This window comes from Sus scrofa, chromosome 16 (genome assembly GCF_000003025.6).
Source record: "Sus scrofa isolate TJ Tabasco breed Duroc chromosome 16, Sscrofa11.1, whole genome shotgun sequence".
In the NCBI taxonomy this organism is placed as follows: domain Eukaryota; kingdom Metazoa; phylum Chordata; class Mammalia; order Artiodactyla; family Suidae; genus Sus; species Sus scrofa.
Window position 1 is genome coordinate 79705743 of NC_010458.4, and position 24934 is coordinate 79730676.

At 57.3% G+C, this 24934-nt stretch overlaps 1 protein-coding gene across 4 annotated transcripts; it reads right to left on the reverse strand.

Annotated features, from left to right (window-relative positions):
- Nucleotides 1-24530, reverse strand: EXOC3 (exocyst complex component 3). 4 transcript variants are annotated; one of them, XR_002339799.1, is made up of 13 exons: nucleotides 24282-24408; nucleotides 22958-23148; nucleotides 20553-20772; nucleotides 10970-11651; nucleotides 9162-9279; nucleotides 8410-8535; nucleotides 7343-7443; nucleotides 5950-6060; nucleotides 5620-5770; nucleotides 3874-3996; nucleotides 1913-3428; nucleotides 1413-1540; nucleotides 1-1106 (listed from the first exon to the last, which is right to left on the reverse strand). XR_002339799.1 is itself a non-coding variant. In XM_021077064.1 (13 exons), the coding sequence occupies exons 2-13, from the start codon at nucleotides 23099-23101 to the stop codon at nucleotides 935-937; spliced, it is 2238 nt and encodes a 745-aa protein (XP_020932723.1). In that variant the 5' UTR covers nucleotides 23102-23148; nucleotides 24282-24530; the 3' UTR covers nucleotides 1-934. The 4 variants fall into 4 exon arrangements, 3 of the variants coding, with proteins under 3 accessions (XP_020932723.1, XP_020932724.1, XP_020932725.1); XM_021077064.1 differs by having other exon boundaries at nucleotides 1913-2074; nucleotides 24282-24530; XM_021077065.1 differs by having other exon boundaries at nucleotides 1913-2074; nucleotides 24108-24295.

Here is a 24934-nt window from a genome sequence, read left to right on the forward strand (position 1 = left end):
TCGGTGGGAAGACAAGCAGACTTTTATTATAGGAGATAACAGCTGACGACAGCTGACACCAACTGCGCTGCATCAGAAGAGGCTCACTGAGCCGTGCTCCCACCAGACACCAAGTGTCATCTAGGCGGGACCAGACTAACACCTGTGTAGGAGACAGCACGCTGTTGGCTAGAAATCCGTAGGGAGACTACATCTTTTTTGAATCAGGAGTGTTCCTCAGAAGGTCTCTCGTGTTTCCATGTGGGTGGGATCCTTTCAAGGAAAAGTCCTCCCTATGAGGTGTTCATCCCTCCTCGGGAGGAAACCGCACAGGCTTTCCTGCATGCGGGGGGCGGGGGGGGGTTAAGAAGGAGGCGGAGGGGAAGAGTTAACACAGGCTGCACCACGGGGATGCCCCTCCGGAGTGAAATGGGGGGAGGAAAGGCGGCAAACACCTCCAAGTCCCTGTTGGGAGCCGTCACTGGCGGTGCCCCGGGATGGGGCTGGGGGATCAGATGCAGTTTTGTAATTAATCTGGCGTAACAATAAAGGTTAATTTGCACAATGAGGCAGAGACCATGGAGAGAGAGGCGCAGGGGCTCAGGCAGCGCGAAAGGAACAAGCACAGCCCACAGACCTGCCCCTCGGGGGCCGCCCACCCGACTACCAGCGAGGATGTACCCACCATGCCCTGGGGACTGGTGGGTGGAGGGGGACAGCAAATGAGGAGCTGTAACTCGAGACAAGGGGCACTTGGCATGTGGGGGCCCTGTGTCCAGGCGGGAAGGTGACCCTGAGGTCACGTGTGGCATGAAACCCTCACGAGTGGGCACTTCCTGCAGAAGTTCACTCTTTATTGAGCAGCAGCGTCTCAGGAGCGCCCAGGAACAGAGGCCTCCTTACAGGCTGCCCGAGATGGTGCATGCGGCTGAGATGGACAGTGGGGTCCCGGCCACTACTTGAGGAGCTTGGCCACGTTCAGGCTGGGAACCACGATGTCCCTGAAGATAGGCACGTGATCCGGGCTGGCCTGGGCCGGGCCCTGCTCCAGCGTCTCGATGATGGTCTGCCTCATGTCTCGGGTGGCGTCCCCCCGCATGGCCAGCAGCGCGCCAATGTGGTCGTCCCTGGGGAGGGGGGTGTCAGGGGCACCCAGGCAGCCACTCAGCCCCCACCCCAGGCAGCAGGGGTCCTGCAGGCTCACAAAGGGGGTGGGCGGGGGGAGCCACACCTGGGGGGCAGAGCCCTGGCTCCCTCTGTGTTCCACCTCCAGCAGCACCAGCCCAGCTCTGGGATGCACTGGGGGCTGGGGAGGGGCGGGCGCCCATAGCCCCTCTGAAGCCCACGATGCCCCCTGCACGCTGGCTCCCCCACACTGACCTGCGGGGCTCACGTCTAATGCCTGGGATCCTCTCTCTTCCCAGCGACCGTACCTGATATCTGGGTATTTGCTGACCAGTGTGGAGACCTCCAAGTAGAGCAGAGACGGGTCCGTGAGCTTAATGACCTCTGCCACGGCGACGATGGTGTCACAGTACCCGTCCATATCCTCCCCGAACCCCTGCAAGACAGTGAGCGCTGAGCGGGACACAGCCCGGGCCACGTCTGGACTCACTCCCAGGGGGCCGTCCTGCCAGCACGCAGCAGACACAGGGTCGGGACAGGGGTGGCAGCCCAGCCTGCGACGAGGCCACGCAGCCATGCCCCTCATGGGCGATGGGGACACGCAAGCCCTGGGTCTCAGAGCTGCCGGGGGCTACACCCTGGTGCCCACGCAGCCCCAGCCCCGAGGGCCTGGCCCACAACCACAAGGCCCGTTTGCAGAAGAAAAACCAACAGGTCACGTGGTTCCCAACTGCTCGGCGCTGAAAAGCAGCCGCAGGTGGACACCGCCCGGGATGTGCGGGGCGTGCGGGGCGGCAGGCGCACTCACAGAAGCCAGCTTCCGGAAGAGGAAGCGCAGCTGCTCCGCCTCGCGCACCATCCTCTCGGCGCCCTCCTTGCGCTCCTCGGCGCTGCGGAAGGAGATGCGCTTCTGCATGACCGCCCGCAGGTACTCCACCACCACGCGCCGGTGCGCCTCGGCCGTCATCCGCTGCGGGGAAAGGCGCGTGAGGCCGGCCGTGCCGGCGCCCTGCCTCCCCGGTCCCCGCCACCCGCTGCGGAGGAGCGGAGGCCCGCAGGCGGCTGCCGCCGTCGCAAACTCGGTGTGAGGCAGCCACGGCCGTGCTCGGTTCCCCCGCGTGTCGCCTTCACGTGACTGCGGCTGGAACGGACTCCCGTCGGCAACTCGGGCAGCGGCCGTCGATTCTAGAAGGCCTGCGGGGTACCGCGCATAGGGACGCCGCCCACAGCCTCGCATCCCGGGAGCGGACTTTCCCGCCAGCACATCACCCGTTCTACAGACACCCGTCCCAGGGCTGCCGGCCCCCCGCCCCTCCCCGGGTTGGAGGTCTGCTTCTCGCTCTGCCCGTCCCAGGAGCGTCTCTGAGCGTCTGGGCCCCAGGGGGGCACCAATTCAGTGGGAGAACTGGAGACCCGGGGCCACAACCACAAGGCCCGTTTGCAGAAGAAAAACCAACGGGTCACGTGGTTCCTAACGTGCCGGCGCTAAAGTCTCTGCAAATGGTGGGACAGGAGCGGCAGGGGAAGGGGAACCCCAGGTCCACCCATTTGGGCGAGTTTCAGGGAAGGCCATGGCTCCCTCTGGGCCACCCTCGGGGAGACGGTCCCACGAACACGCGAGCACAACCGCGTGAATGTGACAGCATCAGAGCCACGAGACCAGGTGACTGCAGCCCTGTCCCCTGGGGGAGACCAGGAAGCCCCACTCCCTGCACCAAAGTGGGGGGACCCCAAGGGCCCCAAATAAGACAAAGCAGGACAGCACCAGTGGTGGGGGATTCAGCAGAGCACATGACTGCTCGCACCGCTCAGGCAGAAAAGCCCAGCTCCTGGGAGGAGCGCCGGCCCAGACCCAGGCCAGGAGGGGCTGGACAAGCAGCCCCCCGCCCCAGGACTAAACACAGTGGCCCGTCAGACACCAACTGTTAAAGCAAAGAATCCTGAAAAAAGTAGAAGGTGGAAACGGAAACTGGACAAGAAACAAGACAGTCTCCATCTGCCCGCGCTGGGCCCACGGAGCCCTCATGCCCGCAGCCCCCTGGGGCTGTGAGGGACCAACACAATGGATGGATGGGGAGCTCACAGTTCCCTTAACTTGCCAATGAGACAGGCGCCCCCTGCTGGGTGAGTGAGCCAGCGCAAACAGAGCGAAGGCACGAGAGGTACGAGGACCAGAAATGAAACCATACATGACCTTGTTCATAAATGAAACAACCATATACAGAGTCCTGGGGGGACCTGGAGACCCATCCAGGGACAACTGGAGTTTCACGAAGCGTCTGGATCTGAGAGCCATGTATCAAAAGCACTTACGTTTCCAAAACCTGGAAACAGGCAGAAAGCCTGATTTTAAAGCGACCGCGGCCAAAGCCACCCAAGGCCCCTAGGCTGCCCCCGAGGAAAGCTGTCTGAGTCTGGACGGGTTGGGGGCAGTCCCAGGGGCCCTGGCAGAGACTCAGAGGGGCAGACAGGTGGCTTCGGCACATGGTCTCCTGAGGTTCCCGTGTGCCCTCAGCAGGGGTGCAGAGAGGGATCTGCCATTTGTCCCCAGCCTCCCTTCTAGGGGTCCCTGCTGCCCAGAGGGCACCCCCCCCCACAGAGCTCTGGTCTGCAGTCACGGTGCTGTGAGCCTGGGCAGCAAGGACAGATGTCCAACACCTCCACCTCTGTCACCTCCAGACACCTAGGCCTCCACCCCTGCCCACTCCAAGAACTGACGACACCAAATCCAGACATCACCAGCTGCACTCAGTGTGCTCACGCGCTTACCTTTTTATATGGCTTTTTAATTTTGGCAAAGTCATTGAAGTAGTCTTCCACGGTGACACAGATGATGTCTACGGCGTTCGATCCCAACAGCCACTTTTTTGTCATCAGCTCATTGAGATGTTGCTGAAAAAGCAGAGACCACAGAAAACAGCCCTGACACTGTCCCCAAGTGCCGTCAGGTCCCCGCGAGGCACAGAGAGCCCGTCTTCCTGTGTCTTCGATACGCAGAGAAACTCTGCAGATGCGGAATTTATAGGAGGTGTGCACAAACCCGGTGTGGATACCCGCAGGTACGTTTTCTCCTAATGGACTCCATCTGTTTATTGTGTGGATGCTGTGTAGTTTATGTGCCCAATTCTGATGGACATTTAAATGTTCTCATTTTGCTATTATAAAGAACGCTGCACTGCTGCACTGGGAGTTCCTGCTGTGGCTCAGCAGGTTAAGCATCTGGGCATTGCCCTGAACTGTGGCGTAGGTCGCAGACATGGCTCGGATCCTGAGTGGCTGTGGCCGTGGTGTAGGCTGGCAGCTATAGCTCTGATTCAACCCCTAGCCTGGGAACTTCCATATGCTGCAAGTACGGCCCTAAAAAGAAAAAAAAAAAAAGCTGCGCTGAATCTGTGTATTTCTGCAAGTGAAATCCCTAGAGGTGGAGCTGCTCAGTCTAAAGCATGCAGACTAAACCTTGATAACCGTTTCCCAACTGCCTCCAAAAACTGCACCAATTCACGGTTCCACAAGGGAACGAGAGGCTCTATCCCCACACTCTCAACACCAAGAAGAAACATTCTCAATCCGCGCTGTCCTGCTAAGCAACAAAACTACTCGGTTTTAACTTGCTGTTCTTTCAAGATCAGACGGGGCCTTTTGTTTTGTACTGAGGGTATCCGAACCCTTTTCTGTGAGACAGACGTTCACGTCCTTTGTCTACCTCTGTTGCAGTCTTTTTAAGGTATCTTGAGATGATTTTAAAAGCATACATTTCAATTGTTTCCTAATCCATTCCTGAGAAAGTAACAGACATCACGAAATGACCCCATCACCCCAGGAGCCCAGCAGGACCCTAGGTGATGATGAGTCTGTTTTTTAAATATGTTCTGACTCCTGCCAACTCTATGTAATGCTGAGCCATTTCTTTTTCTTTTTTTTTTTTTTTGTCTTTTTGCTATTTTTGGGGCCACTCCCGTGGCATATGGAGGTTCCCAGGCTAGGGGTCTAATCGGAGCTGTAGCCACCGGCCTACGCCAGAGCCACAGCAACTCGGGATCCGAGCCACGTCTGCAACCTACACCACAGCTCACGGCAACGCCGGATCCTTAACCCACTGAGCCGGGGCAGGGATCGAACCCGCAACCTCATGGTTCCTAGTCGGGTTCGTTAACCGCTGCGCCACGACGGGAACTCCTTGAGCCATTTCTGAAACAAACGCACTCACTCACTGGACACTGAGCCTTTGATCCGACCTGAATGTGCTTTGAGAACGACCATGCTTCTGCCTTTGCTCTGCGTGAGGCATGCACAGGCCTGCATGTGTCCCCGGTTCGGCTCTGGCATCAAGAGCTTGCTGATGCGTGTCACCGGGCCCTTGCCACGTCCTTGTTTCCACTCTAACCTACTGGGTGCTTAGGCCTCTAACATTTACTGCAGATGAGATTCGACCCTGCCTCGGGGGGCCCACCCAGCCTGTGGGGTCCACAGCACCGTGTCCCAGAGGTGGGCGGGCGGGCAGGAGGAGGCGCCCACCTCCAGGTCCAGGAAGACCTCCTCCAGCAAGCCGCTGCAGCCGTCCTTGGCGATGGCGTCCAGGACCCCGTCCATGCTCAGCTGGCTCAGAGCTGCGCCTTCTTCTGCTTCGTGTTTTAAATACTTTCTTTTTAAACTGACTATGGACTCCCTGCGAGGAGAGGGGATGGGGGCCCGGTGAGGCTGACGATGGCCTCCTGCGAGGAGAGGGGTCGGGGCCCGGTGAGGCTGACGATGGCCCCCCTGCGAGAAGAGGGGTCGGGGCCCGGTGAGGCTGACGATGGCCCCCCTGCGAGGAGAGGGTCGGGCCCCTCCGCCCGTGCCGCTCACTTGAAGGTCTGGCAGTTGTTGATGATGGCCACCATGTACTGCACGTAGCAGTGCGGCTGCTGGCGGTTCCGCAGGTGCTCCTCCTTGTACAGCTGCGCCTCCTCCTTGTACCTGGGGACACAGCCCGCATCAGAGCAGCCTCACGGGCGCGCCGGGGCGTCGCGACGGGCCGCCACCACTGTGCCTGAGGCATGATTCTGCCTCACTAACATCTGGCCAGATGAGTCTAAAGTTATGTGGGGTGTGAGCCACACTGACGGAAGCTGATCGTTTGAAACGGATCATTAAACCAGCTTCACGTCAGGCCGTGTGGAACGGCTCTGTGTTCCGACGCTCCAGACACGCTGCACATCTGTGCGGGCGGGTAAAGGACCACATTCCCCGGCCCGGGGCTTGCCGGAAACTCGTCCGACAGCGTGGGGAACACAGTCACCTCCGGGGTACAGTGTCCTTTTCGGGAACTTTCCCCGAAGAAATCAAACTAAAAATACACTAGACTCTTTAAGACATCATGAAAACAAACAACGGAGAGGCTACAGACTGCGTTTCTGTCTGTGCCATGAGCCTCTCGAGCACACACAGGAGCAGAATGTAGGACACAGCGTGTGTGACCTAAACAGACCTTAAGAAAGGAGCACATGGGAGCAGGCGGCGCGAGGGCAACAACTGAGCACCGATCCCGCCTCCTGTGCAGAGCACGGTTTGGGTGAGCCAAGAGCTGCGGCCCAAGAGGAAAACTTCTGCTTCTCCGAAGATGCTCAACAAGAGGCTGCCTCGGGCCGTGGACCCCACGGGGGGAAGCAGGTGGGCTGGCAGCAGGGCTGGCTGTCAGAGCCAGCCACCAGCCCGGACAAGGGACGCGTGCCTCCTCGCAGGCATGCGGAGCACCCTGCCTGGGCCGGGCTCCGGCGAGGCAGCGAGGAGATACGGGGGAACCTCGCAGGCGGGCAGAGGGGCCCAGGCTGATCCGTGTGTCTCCACAAGCCAGGGGCCTGATGCGGAGGGGCTGCTCCCCTGCACCACAGGACGCCGCCCTTCCGCCGCCCGGTCTGAGCACCACCACAGACAGGTAGGTCCGGGGCCACGGAAAACCCAAACCCAAGCCAGTATCAGGAGGCCCCGTGGAAGGCCTATCAGTGCTTTACGAGGGCGCCGGCGCTGTGCCCACGGGACAGAACACGGGAAGAAACGCCATGACGGCCGGGATGTGCTGCGGAGCACAGCGGACCCCCGAGCAGCATGGGCTTGAGCTGCGTGGGTTCCTACGCACGGAATTTTTTAATCAAGACACTATCCTTTCTGAATACCAGCCAGATCAGGACAATACAGTTCTGCACTTCATTAGACAAACAAAATATACTTTCTGCGTTAGCACGCTGGCAAGAATACATACCTACTTAAGAAAGAATTCATCTGCTGCAGACACAAAACCAGTACCTTTGTTTTCAAATCTTCACTTATCTGAGCAGCGACTTGAAGGTTCTGTTCGAACATCTGAAAATTGGAGAGCGTATGAGTCCTGACCCAGACTCACAAGCTGCGGGCTTCCCAGGACACAGGCCCCCCATCTGGCACCTGGCAGTCAGCAAAGTCCAAACTCAGAGAAAAAAAGAAAAAACTTGAAAAATAACAAAGTCAGTTAACCCAAGCTTTCTTACCAAGTAAAAACCCAGTGCGTTTCCTAATTACTTGCACAGGGGCCGGTCTCCACAAAGGGGGAAGGGCATCTTCTCACCGAACGTGAGAATATGAGAGACCAACAGGAGAGGCGGAGCCAGGGGTGCAGGCGGTGGGCGGGGCCGGGGTCACGTGGGTGCCAGGGCTGGGCTGTGACTGGGGTGTGGGTTTCCTAAGGAGAATGAGGAGGCTACCCGCGGGCGCTGGGGGAGGAGTGTCTGGGACGTAGAGACGGCTGGTCCCACGTCCTCGGCAGAGGACACCAGGTTCCAAAATAAAGGACCGTGTCAGCGACGAGCAGGATCATCCAGAGCCAGCTTGGTGGCTGAGCTTCACATCAGCAGACCTAGAACGTTCTGAAACGACTCGGCCCTCCTACTATGAGCAACGTTACTCAAAGGAAGGAAAGTGGACAGGCCGGAGGAGAGGGAGTCAGGGACTGGACGGCCAGGCGCCGGGAGGCAGGGGGCACCACCACGTTACGACCTGAAGGACTCCTCCCCAAATCCATCAGATGAGCCCCAACCACGTGGCATTTATGGAGACAAACCTTGGCCGTTCCCATCAGGAAACACAAGCAAACTCAAATCTGAGCACTGCACACACTTCCCACATCATTAAGTTCTAGTCCGAAAACCACAGCGACTGGGGGAAACTACGCGGCAAGTCCAGCCTCGGCCTCGGCTCGAGAGAGGCAGGCCACTTCCCTGTCACCCCGTGTGTGTCGGCAAAGCCTGCAGCCCCACGACAGCAGGCGTGAGCCCGGGACCCGTGGAGAAGCACCTGGAAGACAATGGCGGGGAGTGTCGTCTGGTAGTAGCCGTCCTGGTCGGCTTCAGGCTCCGTCTCTTTCACCCAGTCCTTCTTGTCCGTTTCGAGGGCTTTCCGCAGCCAGCCGATGATGTTCGACTGAGTGGGGAGGAAGGAAAGCAGAGGCCGCTCTTCAGGGGAGCAGCTGCAGAACACACACAGCGCCCTGGGCAGCCCGGTCCCCAGACGAGGGGCTGAGCCACGTCCACTGGGCGGCGCCCCCGCAGCCTCCATCCACTTAACCTTTGTGGCAACAGTCGTGCAGCGGGGGCGGGCAGGCCTGGTCTGTGAGAAGGACGAGGCCAAACAAGACCAACACGGCTCTGGCAGGCCATCCTCAGGGACCAGAGCCCAGGCCGCCGCCCAGGCCGCCGCCCAGGCGCAGGGAGCCACCCCGCTTCCTGGCACAGGCCTCAGCGCCGCCTCAGACGGGCCCACGGAGGTCACCAGCTGGCATTCCCCCTGCCACCACCCTCCCACTCCCGGGCTCGGCGCTGCTGGGCTGCCAGGCTCCTCCTCCAGCCAGAAGAGGGTCCCATGAGCAGGAAGGACGCCTCGGGCACCCTCCAGATCCAAGGCCAGAGAAGGGCCACTCTCCTCGTCCAACCACAAACATACGTCTCCAGAGCCAGCCTCTCACAAACGTTTCCTGCCCCCAGGCACGGGCTGCAGCCCAACTCCCAGAGCCCCGGACGCTGCCCGCCAGGGACCAGCCTTCTACTCACAGTCAGAGTGGACATGTACGTGTCGAGCAGCTCGGAGACCACGCTAGGAGAGAGCAGAGGCTCCAGCAGGCCGACGTCCACTTCGGGGGCCAGCTCCGCGTTCCCCATCATCTCTGTGCTGTGCGAAGCCAAGACCGAGAACGCCCGGTTATGAGGGGACGGGGAGGTCTCAGGTAAGCCCGCTGTTCCCTCTGACACACGAACGTCCAACCACCCCCAAGGCTGCCGTCGGAGGAGGCGGCTCGCTGAGCGCCGGGCCGGCACAGGGTGCTGGAGGCCAGGGGCCGGGGCGTCTGTCCCACCCTGGCACCCCCTGGGAAGACGAGGGCCCAGAGGAGGGCCTAGGAGTCGGGCAAAGACAGACAAGCCCTGCTGGAGGCGATCCCGCAAGAGGACAACACCCAGAGCGGAGACCGCGACATTCGCAACCAAACGCGGGTCAGGAGTCACGGACTTGCGCCCGAGTGTGGGAGAGGCAGGGCGGTGGACCACGCTTCAGAGGCGGTTTGCATGAAAACAGGTAACAGCTAGGTACGTGGCTGCGCTCCTACAAGTCCCAGGTTGATGGCCCGGAACGTTCCGTGCCTTTTCTGCAATCTCTGGATAAGCACTTAGAGGGGCGAGGGCCTGTCCACTCGCTACGAGAAGGCCAAGGTCTTCCTGAGCGAAAAACAACTGCACAAGATCCTGCCAAGAGTAAATCAGCACGACAGCGTCCCCAGTGTGAGCGCAGTGCAAGTCTTCCCGTGAGGAAGCCCACACGGCAGGCCGAGGAGGCCAATACGAAGCGTCAGAGACCTTCCAAGGACAGAAAAACACTTCCCACGCACTGCGTGAAAAACAAACCAAGGTCTAAACGCTGCAGGTCACACAAGCGCACAGCCCGCAGCCTGGAGCACGGGTGGGGCCCAGAGTCCGGATCCAAGCCCTGCTCCCGAGCCGCTGGACCGGTAACCCTGGGCGCTCCTTCCTGTGCCTCGAAATCAAGCAGCAGGGCCTCCCTCGGGGCGACACCTGGGGCGGGTGGCTGCAGGGCCCGGGGCGCAGCGCAGTGAGGCTGCTAGCACGCCAGCCACAACGAAGACGCTTCCCTTCTCTTTTGGTTTTTCTGTGCTGAAGTGTACAGATTCTCCAACATAAGCAGTTACCAGAAAACAAAACACTCGCTAAAAAAAAAATCCCCAAACCTTCCTGCTAAAACGAGAGGCTTAATTAATTTCTACACACCAGCAACAAGATAGCCTAGACTAAACCGCGTCTTCCTCTCGCTACCTGACAGTGAGGAATCTCAGAACACCCGCCCCGGGCCTGCTGGTCAAACCCTAGCCTCTGATGCACCAGCACAGACGGGCTCGGGCGCTCTTTACGAAATGACAAAACCTCAAGATGGACAGGCACAAAGGACAACTGATTTTCCTGGAGTCCTGGTGAGAAAAAAATCACACTTGGGGCCACCGGAGCCAGCAGGAGCACACTGGGGTCCCCTCGGCAGCCACGCGACTCTGCAGGTCATGAACTCGAGGCCCCGAGAGGAGGCGGCGCCTCCGTGGCAGCGCCAGGCTGCTCACCGCCACGCACGTCCAGGCTGCAGGCGCCACCCAAACGCAAGAGCGTCCACACAGCCAGAGGCTGGGCCTGATCTCAAGGTCAAAGATGGCCCAGAGAGGAGACCCAGGAGCCAGAAAACAGCACCTGTGGGTGCTGAGCGCTGCCCTGGGCAAATGGACTCAGGAGCTGTTGAGAACCCATCTGTCGGTCTGTCTGTGCTGTTTCTCAGCCACAGAAAGACCAGGTGTGAAGGGAGATACCTCGTGTAGGTGTTCAGGACCCAGGTCAACAGGCTCACGATCTCATTGGCCTCCAGGTCCTCTGACGCGAGCTCCTGCATCCGCGTGCTCAGAGCCTGGTGGTACATGTGCAGGAGGTTCCTGAAAATGTCGTAATGGGGAGGGAAACACTGGGCCATCAGGTTCTTGGCGACGATGAGGTCGTCCAGGACGTACTTCCTGATGATCTCCAGGTGGCGGACAAGCCACATCCTGTCGGACTCCCTCGTGTCGGCCTGCGTGCCTTCGATCCTGGTGGTCACCGTCCTGTCCAGGACGGCAAACATCTTCTCCTTCCAGCTCTTGGGCCTCCCAGGAGGAACGAAGCCCGTTTGCTTTTTCCGGTCGAGTATGCGCCTGTCGATTTTTTCTTCCCTTTCAATGATCCTGACGACGGAGACCAGCAAAGTGGGGTCCCGGCGGACGGTGACCAGCGACCTCTGCAGCACCATCCACAGCTGCTTGGCCAGCTCGTCGGAGAGCCCCTGCGTGCTCCCGAAGTAGCTGTGGATGAGGGTCATGTCGCGAGTGTTCCCGCTGTCCATGCGGTACTGCTCGCACATCAGCCCGTCCCGGGAGCACTCCAGGTCCATCAGCTTCCGGTGAGCCTGCAGCAGCGCCCCTTGCTCTATGAGGTCCTGGGTCTCCCGCACGATCTCAGGCACTGGGGGCAAAGGCACAAGACAGCACTGTGAGAACCCCCCGGAAAGGCCGTGCAGGGCGCTGGGGAGGAACCCGTCCCCCCACCTGGACCGCAGCCGCCCATAGCATCTAAGGAGCCGCGTTCGAGCTCTGGAGTCTACTGAAGGCGTACAACTGCAAGAGAAGGCCTGGACAGGACCCTGCGGATAACTGTGGTATATTTCAGCTCTGAGCACAGCAACCACCCGCCCATCCCCGTCCCCGCCACGCCTGCCGCACGTTTCTGGAGCAGCTCTCAAACAGCTATGGGGCCAAAGCTGGCAAAAAAGATGCTGTCTTCCAATTCTGGGCATCGGCTGCTGCTTCTGATCCCAGAGGCACATGTACACAGCAGGGGCCACTGTGGAATCACCTCTCCCTCAGCTGAGGGGACTCCCGGGGGATTTAAAGAGCCGGTGCCGTTTCCTCTGTCACTTCTCTCTTCTCCCCTTTCAGCAGCCAGACGTTTAAGACCACAATGCTCAAAAGCACCTTACACACGCGAGTGTGGAAGCGGGTGCACACGGCCAGGGGAGCGCCGAGCGTGGAAGCGGGTGCACACGGCCAGGGGAGGCCCAAGAAGACCCGAGGTTTACACCTCAGCCCAATCCTCAACACAGAGACGGCCTTCCACAATCCAAACAACAGAACAATCAGCAAAAACCCGGCAAATGGACTCAGGAGCTGTTGAGAACCCATCTGTCGGTCTGTCTGTGCTGCTTCGAAGCCACAGAAAGACCAGGTGTGAAGGGAGAAGGTGTGGCAAAGAGGAACGCCGACCTCCCGCGTTACATACTATTCGACTCGAATGGCCGGTGCTCAGCTACAACATTGAAGGCAGATGAAGACACAGCCATGGGGCGTGGAGAGTCCACGGAAAATAAACCAGGAGAAACACTACCTGAGAAGGACGGAACGGCAGGCTGAAGACCCTGGACGAACTCGCACACCGGCTCCGAGAACGACAGGCCGATGCGCCCAAAGTCCGGAGAGCGGCGTGTGAACAAAAGGGAAAGAGCGTTTCTACCCGAAGCAGCAGGCGTGAAGACAGGACAAAGGAGAGCATCCGGAATGAGGACAGAAGGAAGAAAGGCCCAGAGGGAAGGAGGCCCACGGGGCCTGCGGGCCCTGAGCGCGCAAGGCCGAGCGCGGGGCGAGAGGCGCCCGAGAGGAGGGCGGACAACGGCGGGCGACTGCGTCTTCCGAGGCTTTGCCTCGCGAAGCCTCACAACTGCGGCATCCGCATAGACCACACGGCGGGGGGGGGGGGGGGGGGGGCGCCCTGCATCAGGCAGGTCTCCTGGCATCGTTTTCCCAACAGCGCATGCTCACACTGTGTCTGTCGCGTGATGACAATCCGCCCAGTTGTCATCAACGAGTTGCAGACTCGCTCAGGGTGACAGGTCTGGGGATCTGTCCTCAGGGGCCTTCGATTCTGCGGCCGAGACTGTCTGGGGTACCCACACGGCAACCTTCCCCGGTACATGGGTGCGGGTCCTGGTGGCTCCTCCTCCGTGCCTCCCATCAGGCCTCTCGAGTCCCTGAGCCCCAGGGGCACCGCGCGGCGCTCAGGGACACCCTCCAGCAGCCTCGCGGGCTCCGCGCAAAGGAAGCGGTGCGTGGCTCTCAGTTTAAGGCATGAGCTGAGCACGAGCTGGGCACGAGGAAGGCGCGCCCGGAGCTGAGGAAGCCGAGGAAGCTGAAAGCCTGCCTCTGGAGCCCAAGAGCCAGCCGAGCTGCCAACGGAGAGGAAAGGCTTTGAAGGAAATGCCAAGGGCTCCTTCGGTGAACGTGCCAAAGACAGGAAAGCTCGACGGCCTCGTCACTGACAAGGAGAAAGCGGGAGAGGCCTGGACGGCAGATCAGAGCGGCCACAGCCGCCCCCCAGCCACAGCCTCGTCGGAGCCAGGCCCCGACGTGCTTCGCGTCCGTGAAAGCTGAGCAGGTGCGGAAGCTGCGCAGGCAAAGCCCGGAGCCGCAGAGGGGACGCGGCGGCACCAATGTCGCAGCTGCAGCACATGAGTGACGCAGAAGACTGAGCTCAGATCACGAGTGAACCGGGCTACACTGGCCCACAGGCAAAACAGGCTTCTCCTGGAAGACGGCGTCACCCGGGGCGCTCAAAGCTCGAAAGCAGTCATGCCTGGCTTCCAGGCTTCAAAGGACAGGGGACTCTCTTGTGAGGGGCTACTGCATCTGGTCACCCTACGGCGACACGAATCCTCGTTTATCACTGCAGAAATCCTGGGGCCCTGAAGAATTATGCTCCCTCGACTCTGCCTGTGCTCTGTAAACGGAACAACAAAACCTGGGTGACAGTGCCTCTGTTGACAGCACTGTTCACTGAATATCTGGAGCCCGCCGTGGAGACCTACTGCGCAGGAAGAGACTCCTTTCAAGACTCCTGCTCGCCGAGAGGCTCCTGGCCCCCCAAGGGCTCTCAAGGAGACACCAAGGGTCCTATCTTCAAGGCTGCTAGTAGAACATCTCTTCCGCAGCCCACGGATAGAGGAACCTGGACGTGCAAGTGGGAATCACTGAAGAAATACACTGCGTAAGGCGACGGCTGCCGTGGGTAGGGACCCTCACATGCACCTGGGCAAAGTAAACAGAAAACCTTCCAGAAAGGATCCACTCTTCTAGATGCCATTAAGAACACGCATGATGCACGGGAAGAGGTCAAAATACCAACATTCACATGAGTTGGGAAGAAGCTGATTCCAACCCCCATGGGTGACCTTGAGGGGTTCAAGACTTCAGTGGAGAAAGTGACTGCAAATGCGGTGGAAGCACCAAGAGAAGCAGAAGCAGAGCCTGAACCTGAGGCTGAGCGGCTGGGACCTCATGACAAAACTTTTAACACATGAGGAGTTGCTTCTTATGGATGAACAGAGAATGCAGTTTCTTTTGTTTGTTTGTTTGTTTTTGTATTTTTGCTATTTTCTTGGGCTGCTCCTGCGGCATATGGAGGTTCCTAGGCTAGGGGTTGAATCAGAGCTGTAGCCGCCGGCCTACACCACAGCCACAGCAATGTGGGATCTGAGCTGCGTCTGCGACCTACACCACAGCTCACGGCAATGCTGGATCCCTAACCCACTGAGCAAGGCCAGGGATCGAACCCACAACCTCATGGTTCCTAGTCGGATTTGTTAACCACTGAGCCATGACGGGAACACTGAGAATGCAGTTTCTTGAGATGGAATCTATTCCTAGTGAAGGTGGTGTGAGAATTGTTGAAACGACAAGAGAGAATTTTGACTGTTACAAAAACTTACTCAATAAAGCAGCAGCAGGGTTTAAGAGGACTGACTCCAGACTTGAAAGAAGTTGTACTGTGGGTAAAATGCTATCAAACAGCATTGCATGCTACGGAGAAAACATTCCTGAAAGAAAACGTCAGCTGACACAACAAACTTCACCGCTGTCTTATTTTTTATTATTTTTTTTCTGTCTTATTTTAAGAAATGGCCACGGCCACCCCGACCTTCAGCAACCAACACCCCGATGAGTCGGCAGCCATGAACCCTGAGGCAGGACCCTCCACCAGCGAAAAGATGACAACTCGGTGAAGGTTTAAATGACATTTAGCATTTTTTTTTCTTTTTATGGCTCTACCAGTAGCACATGGAAGTTCCCGGGCTAGGGGTCAATTAGACCAGCAGCTGCAGGCTTACGCCATAACCATGGCAGCACCAGATCTGAGCTGAATGTGCGGCCTACACTGCAGCCTGCAACAACGCTGGCTCCCAAGCCCACTGAGCAAGGCCAAGGATCAAATCCGAATCCTCACAAACACTACGTTGGGTTCTTAACCCACTGAGCCACAAGAGGAACTCCTGGTTAGCATTTTTTTAGCAATAAAGAATTTTTTAATTTAGGTATGTACACTGTTTTTTAAACACAATGCTATTGTACATTTAATAAACCACAGCACCGCAAACCAAAAAAATCTCACGATTCAGAGTTCCTGTCGTGGCTCAGTGGTTAACGAATCCGACGAGGAACCATGAAGTTGCGGGTTCGATCCCTGGCCTTGTTCGGTGGGTTAAGGATCTGGCATTTGCCAGCTGTGGTGTAGGTCACAGACGTGGCTCGGATCCCGCGTTGCTGTGGCTGCGGTGTAGGCCAGCGGCTACAGCTCCGATTCGACCCCTAGCCTGGGAACCTCCATATGCCACGGGAGCAGCCCTAGGAAAGGCAAAAAAAAAAAAAAAAAAAAAATTCACGATTCACTTTACTGAGATAATTTGTTTTATTGAGATAATCTAAAAACTAACATGCAGTAACTCCAACGTATGCCTGTATTTACACAAAATTTGAAAACTAACTACATTTGATGAAAGACATAAACATTTAGGAACTCAACAAACTCCAAGGGAAAAAACCTCAAAGACACCCACACTGAAACACATTATAACCAAACCACAGAAAGCCAAACACAAGGAGAAAATCTTAAAAGCAGCAAAAGAGAAGAGACTGATCACAAACAAGGAACCTTCAATAAGCATATCAGCAGATTTCTCTTTAGAAACTTTGGAAGGCAAAAACCGTTGTGCTTTCAAGTTCAAAGTGCCAAAAGGAAAAACCCTGTAACCCGAGAATCCTGTATCTGGCAAGAGCGTCCTTCAAAAGGGAGGCGAAAGCAAGACATTCCCAGAGAAGAGCTGCAGGGTCCGGGGCCCTGGACAGCTGGCAGGGACAGAGAAGAAGGCCTGAGGGCAAGACCACACCAGGCAGCCCCAGGGCGGGGCCCAGAGACGAAGATCCCGGCAGAGGCAAACCCGCCACCACCGCCAAGGCCAGGGCAGCGTCGCTGTCACCCTGCTTTTCCGTCTGTGCGATCGAGACACTAATGCACCCAGAGGAGAAGCAGCAGAGTCCAAAGCCAGGAGGCCGGGCACTTCGGTCTGCACCCCACACTTGATCCTCTACACCGTTTCGAAGACCAAGGCACGGCGCCAGCCTGTGTCTTTTGGACACACAGTGTCTGAAGATGTAATTCTGTGACACCAGTAACTGAGAGGAGGTGGACAGTGCTGTACAGGAGCAGAGTTTCTATACAGTATTGAAGTTACACTAGTGTAGTTCAAGTTCGTTTATAACTTTAGGGTGGGAAATGAAATCCCCATGGGAATGGCTGTAGAACGCAGCCAAAAAAAAAAAAGATTGAAAAAAACAACAACACTTCACTACAAAAAACCAGCTACACAAAAGACAATAATGCCGAAAATGGCAAAAAAAAGCTAAAGGGCATACAGAGGACAACTGGGAAATAACAGAATTAAGTAATTACCAGTAATTACTTACAACGTAAGTGGGTTAGAATCTCCAATTAAAATATAGACGGCAGATGGATAAAAACATATGATCCAACTTGAAGCTGCCTACAAAAGACTCGCTAAAGATCCAAGGATACAAACAGATTGAAAGTAAAAGGATGGGAAGTTATTCTATGCAAACAGTAACCCAAAGGGAGCAGGGGCGGCTGTGCTAATATCAAATGACAGACCTGAGACCAAAAAAGGTTATAAGAGACAAAAAAGAAATTTTCTATTAGAGGTTCAGCTCAGCAAGATATACAACTGTAAACATCTATACACCTGAGAGCAGAGCATCAACATATACGAAGCAAAAATTGACAGAATTGGAAAAACAGTTCTACACTAGTATTCGGAAATGTCAACATGCCACTTGCAATAATGACCGGACCACCAGACAGAAGACCAACAGGGGAGCAGACCTGAACACCCCAAGCTAATGACCAGACCACCAGACAGAAGACCAACAGGGGAGCAGACCTGAACACCCCAAGCTAATGACCGGACCACCAGACAGAAGACCAACAGGGGAGCAGACCTGAACACCCCAAGCTAATGACCGGACCACCAGACAGAAGACCAACAGGGGAGCAGACCTGAACACCCCAAGCTAATGACCGGACCACCAGACAGAAGACCAACAGGGGAGCAGACCTGAACACCCCAAGCTAATGACCGGACCACCAGACAGAAGACCAACAGGGGAGCAGACCTGAACACCCCAAGCTAATGACCGGACCACCAGACAGAAGACCAACAGGGGAGCAGACCTGAACACCCCAAGCTAATGACCGGACCACCAGACAGAAGACCAACAGGGGAGCAGACCTGAACACCCCAAGCTAACTGGGTCTAACAGGCGTCCACGGGACACTCCACCCAACGCGGCGGCAAACACATTCCTTTATGCGCACACAGGGCGTTTGCAGGACAGACCATCTGTGAGGCCACAGATTAAATCTCAGTAAATTTTAAGAGTAAAGAGCATACACGGTATCCTCTCCGATTACAATGGATAAAGTCAGAAACCTGGACCGATGAAAAATTCCCAAATTAGTGGAAATTAAGCATCACACTCTTTTTTAGGCTGTTGGGATCAAACTGGAGCCACAGTAGTGATAACTCCGAGTCCTTCACGACCAGGTCATCAGGGAACGCCAAAACGACACACTCGTAATCAACGGGTCAAAGAAGAAATCACTAAGGAAACTCGAAAATACTTAGCGATGCATGAAAATGAAAGTACAACCCACCAGACCTTACAGGATGCAAGCAAAGCCGTGCTCTGGGGAAAAAACCACTGGAAACTCGTACATCAAAAGAGAGAAAAGAGGCGTTCCCACTGTGGCTCAGCGGGTCAAGAACCTCATAGTGTCCGTGAGGATGTGAATTCTAACCCTGGCCGCACTCAGCGGGCTAAGGATCCAGCATTGCCGCAGGCTGCAGCATAGGTCGCAGACGCAGCTTGGGTCCTACACGGCTGCGTGCGCCTCTGGCGTAGGCCAGCAGCTGCAGCTCCGACTGAACCTCTGCCCCGGGGCTGCCGCCAGCTGCACAAGCAGCCCCAAGAAGAAACCAAAGAAGTTCGAATCGACAACCGGACTTCACAACTTCAGGAACCGCAAAAAGAACGTGCTATGCACAAAGCCCCAGAAGCAAGGAAGCAGTCAAGGAGAGGATAAACAAAACAGGGGCTAAAAATAAGAAAACGACAGCATCAAAGACAGTTCTTCGCAAAGATCACCTAGTGACAAGTCTTAGCTAGATGGACCAAGAGAAAAAGAAGAATCAAATACCAAAATCAAAAGCAAACGTGAGAGCATCACTGCCGATTCTACAAAAATGAAAAGGACTATAGGCGTGTACGATGGAGTCCCTTGTGGCGCAGCAGAAACACAGCCGACTAGTATCCATGAGGCTGCGGGTTCGATGCCTGGCCTCACTCAGTGCCACGCGCTGAGGTGGGAGTCACAGACGTGGCTCGGCTCCTGTGTTGCAGTGGCTGTGGTGCAGGCCGGCGGCTGTGGCTCCGATGGGACCCCTAGCCTGGGAACCTCCATATGCCGCAGGTGCAGTGTACCATGATTGTACACCAACAAACCAGACAACCCAGATGAGGCGGCAGGTTCCTGGCAACACAAGACCTAAACCACAGAGAAAGAGAAAACCCAAACAGACCTATAACTTGCACGGGGCTTGGGGACAGAGAGTGGGGAGCCAGCACTTAATGGCTGCAGACTCAGGATTTTGTCGTTCAGTTTCATTGAGACACAACTGACATACAGCACCGTCAGCTTGGCAAGGTGACCAAAGTTCTCGAGATGGATCGTGGTGGCGGCTTCACAACACGAAACGACTTCATGCTGTAGAACTACCTTTAAAAAGGTCAGGACAGTAAATGTTATACTACATCTATCTTGTATTTCTACAAAGCGTGCAGACAAAACAGGCTGTGTGCACACCGCTGCTGACGCAGAGGCGATGGGCAAGCTGGAAGGAGCCAAACTGCACCTTCGCAATGAAGACACGCTCCTGACGCAAGCGCATATACGACGCGGCCTCATTTGTTCATCAAGGAAAATCACTTTCAACCTCTGTGGGTGAAAAGGCAGCTTCCGGGTCATGTGGCATGGTCTTCACAAGACGGACAGGCCACAGGGCCTCACGTAAGAGGCACACAAAGGAAAACGGCGGGTGAACGGCGCCCGGAGGTCCTGGCAAGGCCAGGCCACGGCCACCAAGAGGTGCTGCTTCCAGAGCCCCTGTAGAGTGGGCAGCGCTGGGTCACCCGTCACTCCCGGGTCGGGAGAGGGCCTTGGAAGAGCACCCGAAGAATCAGGCCTGGAAGACACGCGTGCGCAGAGGAACGAACGGGGCCAAGTGTCAACCACGCTGCCGCAGACGCAGGTGCAGGAGGAGCTGGAGGGGCAGGGGTGGGGCAAAGACTACACTCGGGGGGGTCAAGCAGAGACTGGGGAGCGCAGGGAGAGCCCGCTGGGACACGACGGGAAAGGAAGGGAAGGGGTCGGACCTTCCCAAGGCTCCCTGCCGGGATTCAGCCGAGGTGGTCCTGCCGCTGCCGCCGCAGGGAGCCGTCCTGTGCCGCATAGGCCCCGGGGCACTCCTCCTCCCACCAGTGCGGTGCGGGGATGGGATTCGGGAAGAGTCACCCCCTCCTCCTGCCCCCACACCCTCCCGACCAGCCCCCAGGTCTCCCCCAGGCCCGGCTGCCATCGGGACCAACTTGGCCTCTTCCCCGCTGCTCTGGCCACAAGGCTGCTTCTCTCGGAGGCGGGCGGCAGCCTGTGATCCTCTGCCCCTGCTGGGTCCCAGCCGAGCCAGGCGCAGGGGAGGAACGGGGCCCCCACAGCTCGGGCAGTGACCCGCTCTTGGTGCGGGGCCTGACGCACTCGGCTGCCCGCGTTCAGCGCGCCTTTGCTCACGCACCTGCCCCTCCGCCCACGTTCTACACAGGGACCCAACCGCGCAGGCAGAGCCCCTCCGAGCGGGTCTACAGAGCCCAGCGCGCGAAGGTGGGCGAGGAGGCCCGGCCGCGGCCCGGCTACCTGAGAAAATGTTCTTGAGGTTTTCCACGGCTGCGGCGAGCTGGCTGTGCCGCACGACCGCCTCCTTCACATCCCGCAGGCTCTCGATGGTGCTGATGCTCTGCCTCCAGTCCTTGCTGACGTCCGCCAGGGACCGCTGGATGGCGCCCACGTCGCTCAGGGCGCTGTGGAGCTGGCTCAGGCCCGTGCGCACCCCGTCCAGCTGCGACTGGATGGCGGCCTAGGGAAGACGCGGGGCTGAGCGGGGCCGGGGCGCCGGGCAGACCTTCCCGGGGGCTCGGAGTCCGAAGAGACGTCTCAGTACCAGGGCACCGGCCATGCCCGGGAAGAGAGAAAGCTCGACAGGGCTGACCTCACTGCCTCACAAGGGAGCGCGTCCCTCTGCCACCTCAGAACCACAACGCTCTGAAAGCTTTTCTTAGAAAACCTCCCAAGACTCCCCATCCGGCTCCTCAGCCTGAAAACGCCAGACCCCCGCAGGTCCCGCAGCCGCCCCTTAACGCTGCCCTTGGAAGGACCCTGTGCGCGCTCGCCCAGGCGACCCGCGGCACCTAGCGGGCCAACTAGAGGCAGGACCATCCGGACTTGCTCATCAACTTTAGCAGAGGGCGCTTCCTGCCACCTGGACTCAGCTCCAGGGGGGCTGGCCCCACCACACAGAACTGGTACAGCTGAGATGCAGACTCGCTCTGGGGGCCCCTGGAAATGCCAGCCGGCGAACTGTGCCATCAGAGGAGAAGGACACACGGGAGCAGCGGCAGGTGGATGGGTAGGAAGGGCGGGCCAGGCCACAGGGCTCAGGGGCAGCTTTCACTCACGAGTCTATGCGGCGTTTAGAGATAATTTACAGTGACTTTGTCAGGTCACGCGAGGCTTCTAAATTGCTCCTGACAGCTGGTGGTTAATCTCCCAAGTTTCTAGAGCAGATTAAAATTCTGAATAAAAACACAGCAGGTCTAGGAGTTCCCATGGTGGTGCAGCAGAAATGAATCTGACTAGGAGCCATGAGGTTGCGGGTTCGATCCCTGGCCTCGCTCAATGGGTTAAGGATCTGGCGTTGTTGTGAGCAGCGGTGTAGGTCGCAGATGCAGCTCTGATTCTGCGTCGCTGTGGCTGTGGTGTGGACTGGCAGCTGTGGCTCCAATTTGACCCCAGCTGGGAGCCTCCACATACCACTGGTACGGCCCTAAAAAAAGCACACACACAAAAAAGTAGCAGGTCTAAACTATTTTTAAAATTGACATGAAACTGTTTCAAGCCAGCCTAACAGGTCTTTCAATGCTTTGCTGGTGCAAATGAGTGATCACCCTTCCATCTCATCACACTCGCCATTATCTGGACGCTACCAATGCTTTTCACCTGGAGGGGGCCTCACTGCCGCCTCGCTGGGAAGATTCACCTTCCTCACAGCCATTCTCTCCCTTTGTGTTTTTAACTCAATGAATTTTATTCCATTTGTAGGTGTACAACAATCATCACAACCAAATTTTACAGCATTTCTATCCCAAACCCCCAGCCCATCCCCCCACCCCCAACCTGTCTCCTTTGGAAACCGAAAGTTTTTCAAAGTGAGTTAGTGTCTGTTATGCAAAGAAGTTCCTTGTGCCCTTTTTTCAATTCCACATGTGACAGCATATGACATTGGTGTCTCACTGTCTAACTCCACTTGGCATGATAATTTTCTTGGTCCAACCACGTTGCTACAAATGCCATTCTTTCTTTACTTTTAATGGCTGAGTAATATTTCATTGTGTACATGTATCAAAGGCATTCTCTTAAATCCGCAAAGACTGCTGTGCTGCCAGGCAACTATAACAGGCCAGGTTCTTAACTTTTTTATAACTGTACCAAATGTGCATTATTTTAAAAGAACCTCATCTCTCCACATGAAATGAGCTGAAAGCCAATCTAAATCATAAAAGGCTGCCGCCTTTCTTTCTTGCCTCACTCTCACACACTCTAGTAAATGTGGTCAGCTCTCCTCTTTCCCATCCCAGGGCCTGCAGAGTGCCTGGCACACAGTCAGCCTCCTGCTGTGTGTGCTAGCAGGATCCAAACGAAATGCCCTCTGGACACAGTCTGAAGGAAAGTTTTTAGTAAATAAGTGTTTTTTTAAATAGTTAAATGGACACTTCTGGGTGCTTAAAAGACTGTTCCTCTGGCTTTTTAAATCTTCCCACGGTCTTCTCTATAAACCTACCGGCTGGCAAGGAACTGTTGGAAAGGATGCACTAACAAAGGCAAAGTCCATGGCCTGCCTCTCTTCATGGCATCACAAAGCCCAGCTCGGCAAAATTACAATGATTCTGCTAAGCAGGAACCTGAACTTGGGACAAAAGGCTCGGTCCAGCCTGAGAGTGAAGCAGGCGCCCACAGCCACCCCAGTCTCCACTCCAGTCTCATACCTTCAGCCTGGCTTCCACGGAGGCCTTCTTCCTGGCCTCTCTTCTGCGGTACTGCTCCACTTTGTCCAGCTGGTCCGGGCGCTGGAGCATCCCGGCAACCCTCTGGACAGCTGTTGCAACAGCCTCCCGGTCCGTCTCCTTCATGGTTACAGAGCAGGCAGAATCTCTGCACCTGTCATACTAGGGATACCCTGTGTCCACAGGCAGAGACAGAACAGGAGAGGAGGATGTGTCAGGAAGGTAGAGATGTCAGGTACAAAGCATCCCCCTGCTCCAGTAACATTCAGTTGTTCACAGTGGAGCTATAAGGAGAGCATTTGAGATCATTAATCTAATAGACATGAAACACAGCTGAGCTAGGATTATGACCTCCTTGATATGAAACACAAACCTTCAGAACCCAGTGTTATCCCTAAGGGGCGCAGAGGCAATTACAAGCATAAGATATTAACATGCGGATCCAGACTACTCAGCACCTCAGATGTCAATCTCCCCCGGACAGGTCCAATTTCTAATTGCCACCAGCCCTGACTAGCCAGTGGGGCCGAGGTGCCAGGACGCCTCAGGAAAGCTATGGAGGCACAGTGACAGCACACACTTTACCGTGCCTGCTCAAGTTTGAGCACCATCCTCTGATCCCCCTCAAAATCACTGTCTGTAGCACCCAAAATTCCATTCCCTACTGCTTAACAGCCCTAGTAAACAGAGGTGAGAGGGCACAAGGCACTCTGCTCAGATGCAATGTACACAGCACAGATGCTGCATACAAGCACACCTGCCTTCAGCGCCAGCTCCTCCAACCTGCCAGCCAGGGAGCTGGCGACGCCTGCTGAGCTTTCGGCAAAGCAGAGGACTGACTTCAGCTACTGAAGTCCATTTCCATGCACATTTTCTGCGCACGGCTTCTCAAAGATATTTCTCAAAGCAACGCGAGGTCCGCGGAGACCCTTGAGGGACCTGTGAAATAACTCCCCCGTCTGCACACGAGTGCGTTCCGTGTTCTCTCGGAATGTGCTGTGGCGCCGTCTCTCCCCTCCCGGTGCTGACTAGGGCACCGCGCACACGACGGGACACACGGGGCTGGGGGGCGCCGGCGTGTCTCCCCGCCCGTCTCCGCCGCGGACCCCCAGCCGCGCCCGCAGCTCTGCACCTGCTACTCCCCACCGCCTGGCGCGCCGTCAGCCTCTCCACGGACCGTCCCCGGGCCTCCCACGGCCTCCCGCACTGCCTTCCGGCCGCGCCCGCACCCGCCCGAGCCCGGGGAGAGGACAGCGGCCACGGACCGCGACTCCCGGACTGTGCCACCCGCCCGCAGCGGCCTCACCTTGCGAGCCGCCGCCGCCGCCGCCCGGAAGTGAGCCGCGACCGGCACTTCCGCTTCCGGCCTCGTGACCGGAAGGGGGTGGGCCCGGCGGGCGGGACCTTTGTTGGGCGGGTCCCTGTGCACAGAGCTGGGAGATTTCGGGACCCGCTGTCGATAGGGACCCGCTGTCGACCGGGACCCGCTGTCGACCGGCACCCGCCGAGAGTCGGCCGGGGCTGCGGGACGAGCGCGGAGCCGGGAACCGGGCGGCTGGGCTGAAGCCTGAGGGGCGGAGCGCGAGCGCATACACCCAGCGCGGAGACGCCTCTCACGGACGTCACAGGCACGCAGACACCCTACACACACCACATATAGACAGGCCACACCGCACACACGGGGCGCACAAGCACACACATGCACACGCCTGGGCTCGTGGGGGCAGGGGGCACGTGGGGGCAGGTGTATGAGTCCCCCAGTGCGGTGGCCCTATAAACCCAAACCTCCCAGCCCCCGCCCTCGCGGGGCCTCCAGTCCCTGGGCCTCCTCCACCTCCTGCCCCGTCTTGGCCCAGAGGCCGCCTTTCCCACAAAATCGCCGCTTGGCTATAAGACCCCAGCTGTTCCATCTGTGCCGCCATGTTCCCTCCAGAGGCGTTGCAGAATTTACCCAGCTCT

Coding starts and splice junctions, on each gene's coding strand:
- EXOC3 (XM_021077064.1), bottom strand. CDS start 23,101: ATGAAGGAGACGGACCGGGAGGCTGTTGCAACAGCTGTCCAGAGGGTT. Junction 5,771..5,949: donor AACAACTGCCAGACCTTCAA/GTGAGCGGCACG, acceptor CTCTCCTCGCAG/GGAGTCCATAGTCAGTTTAA. Junction 3,997..5,619: donor AGGTCTTCCTGGACCTGGAG/GTGGGCGCCTCC, acceptor CTGCTTTTTCAG/CAACATCTCAATGAGCTGAT.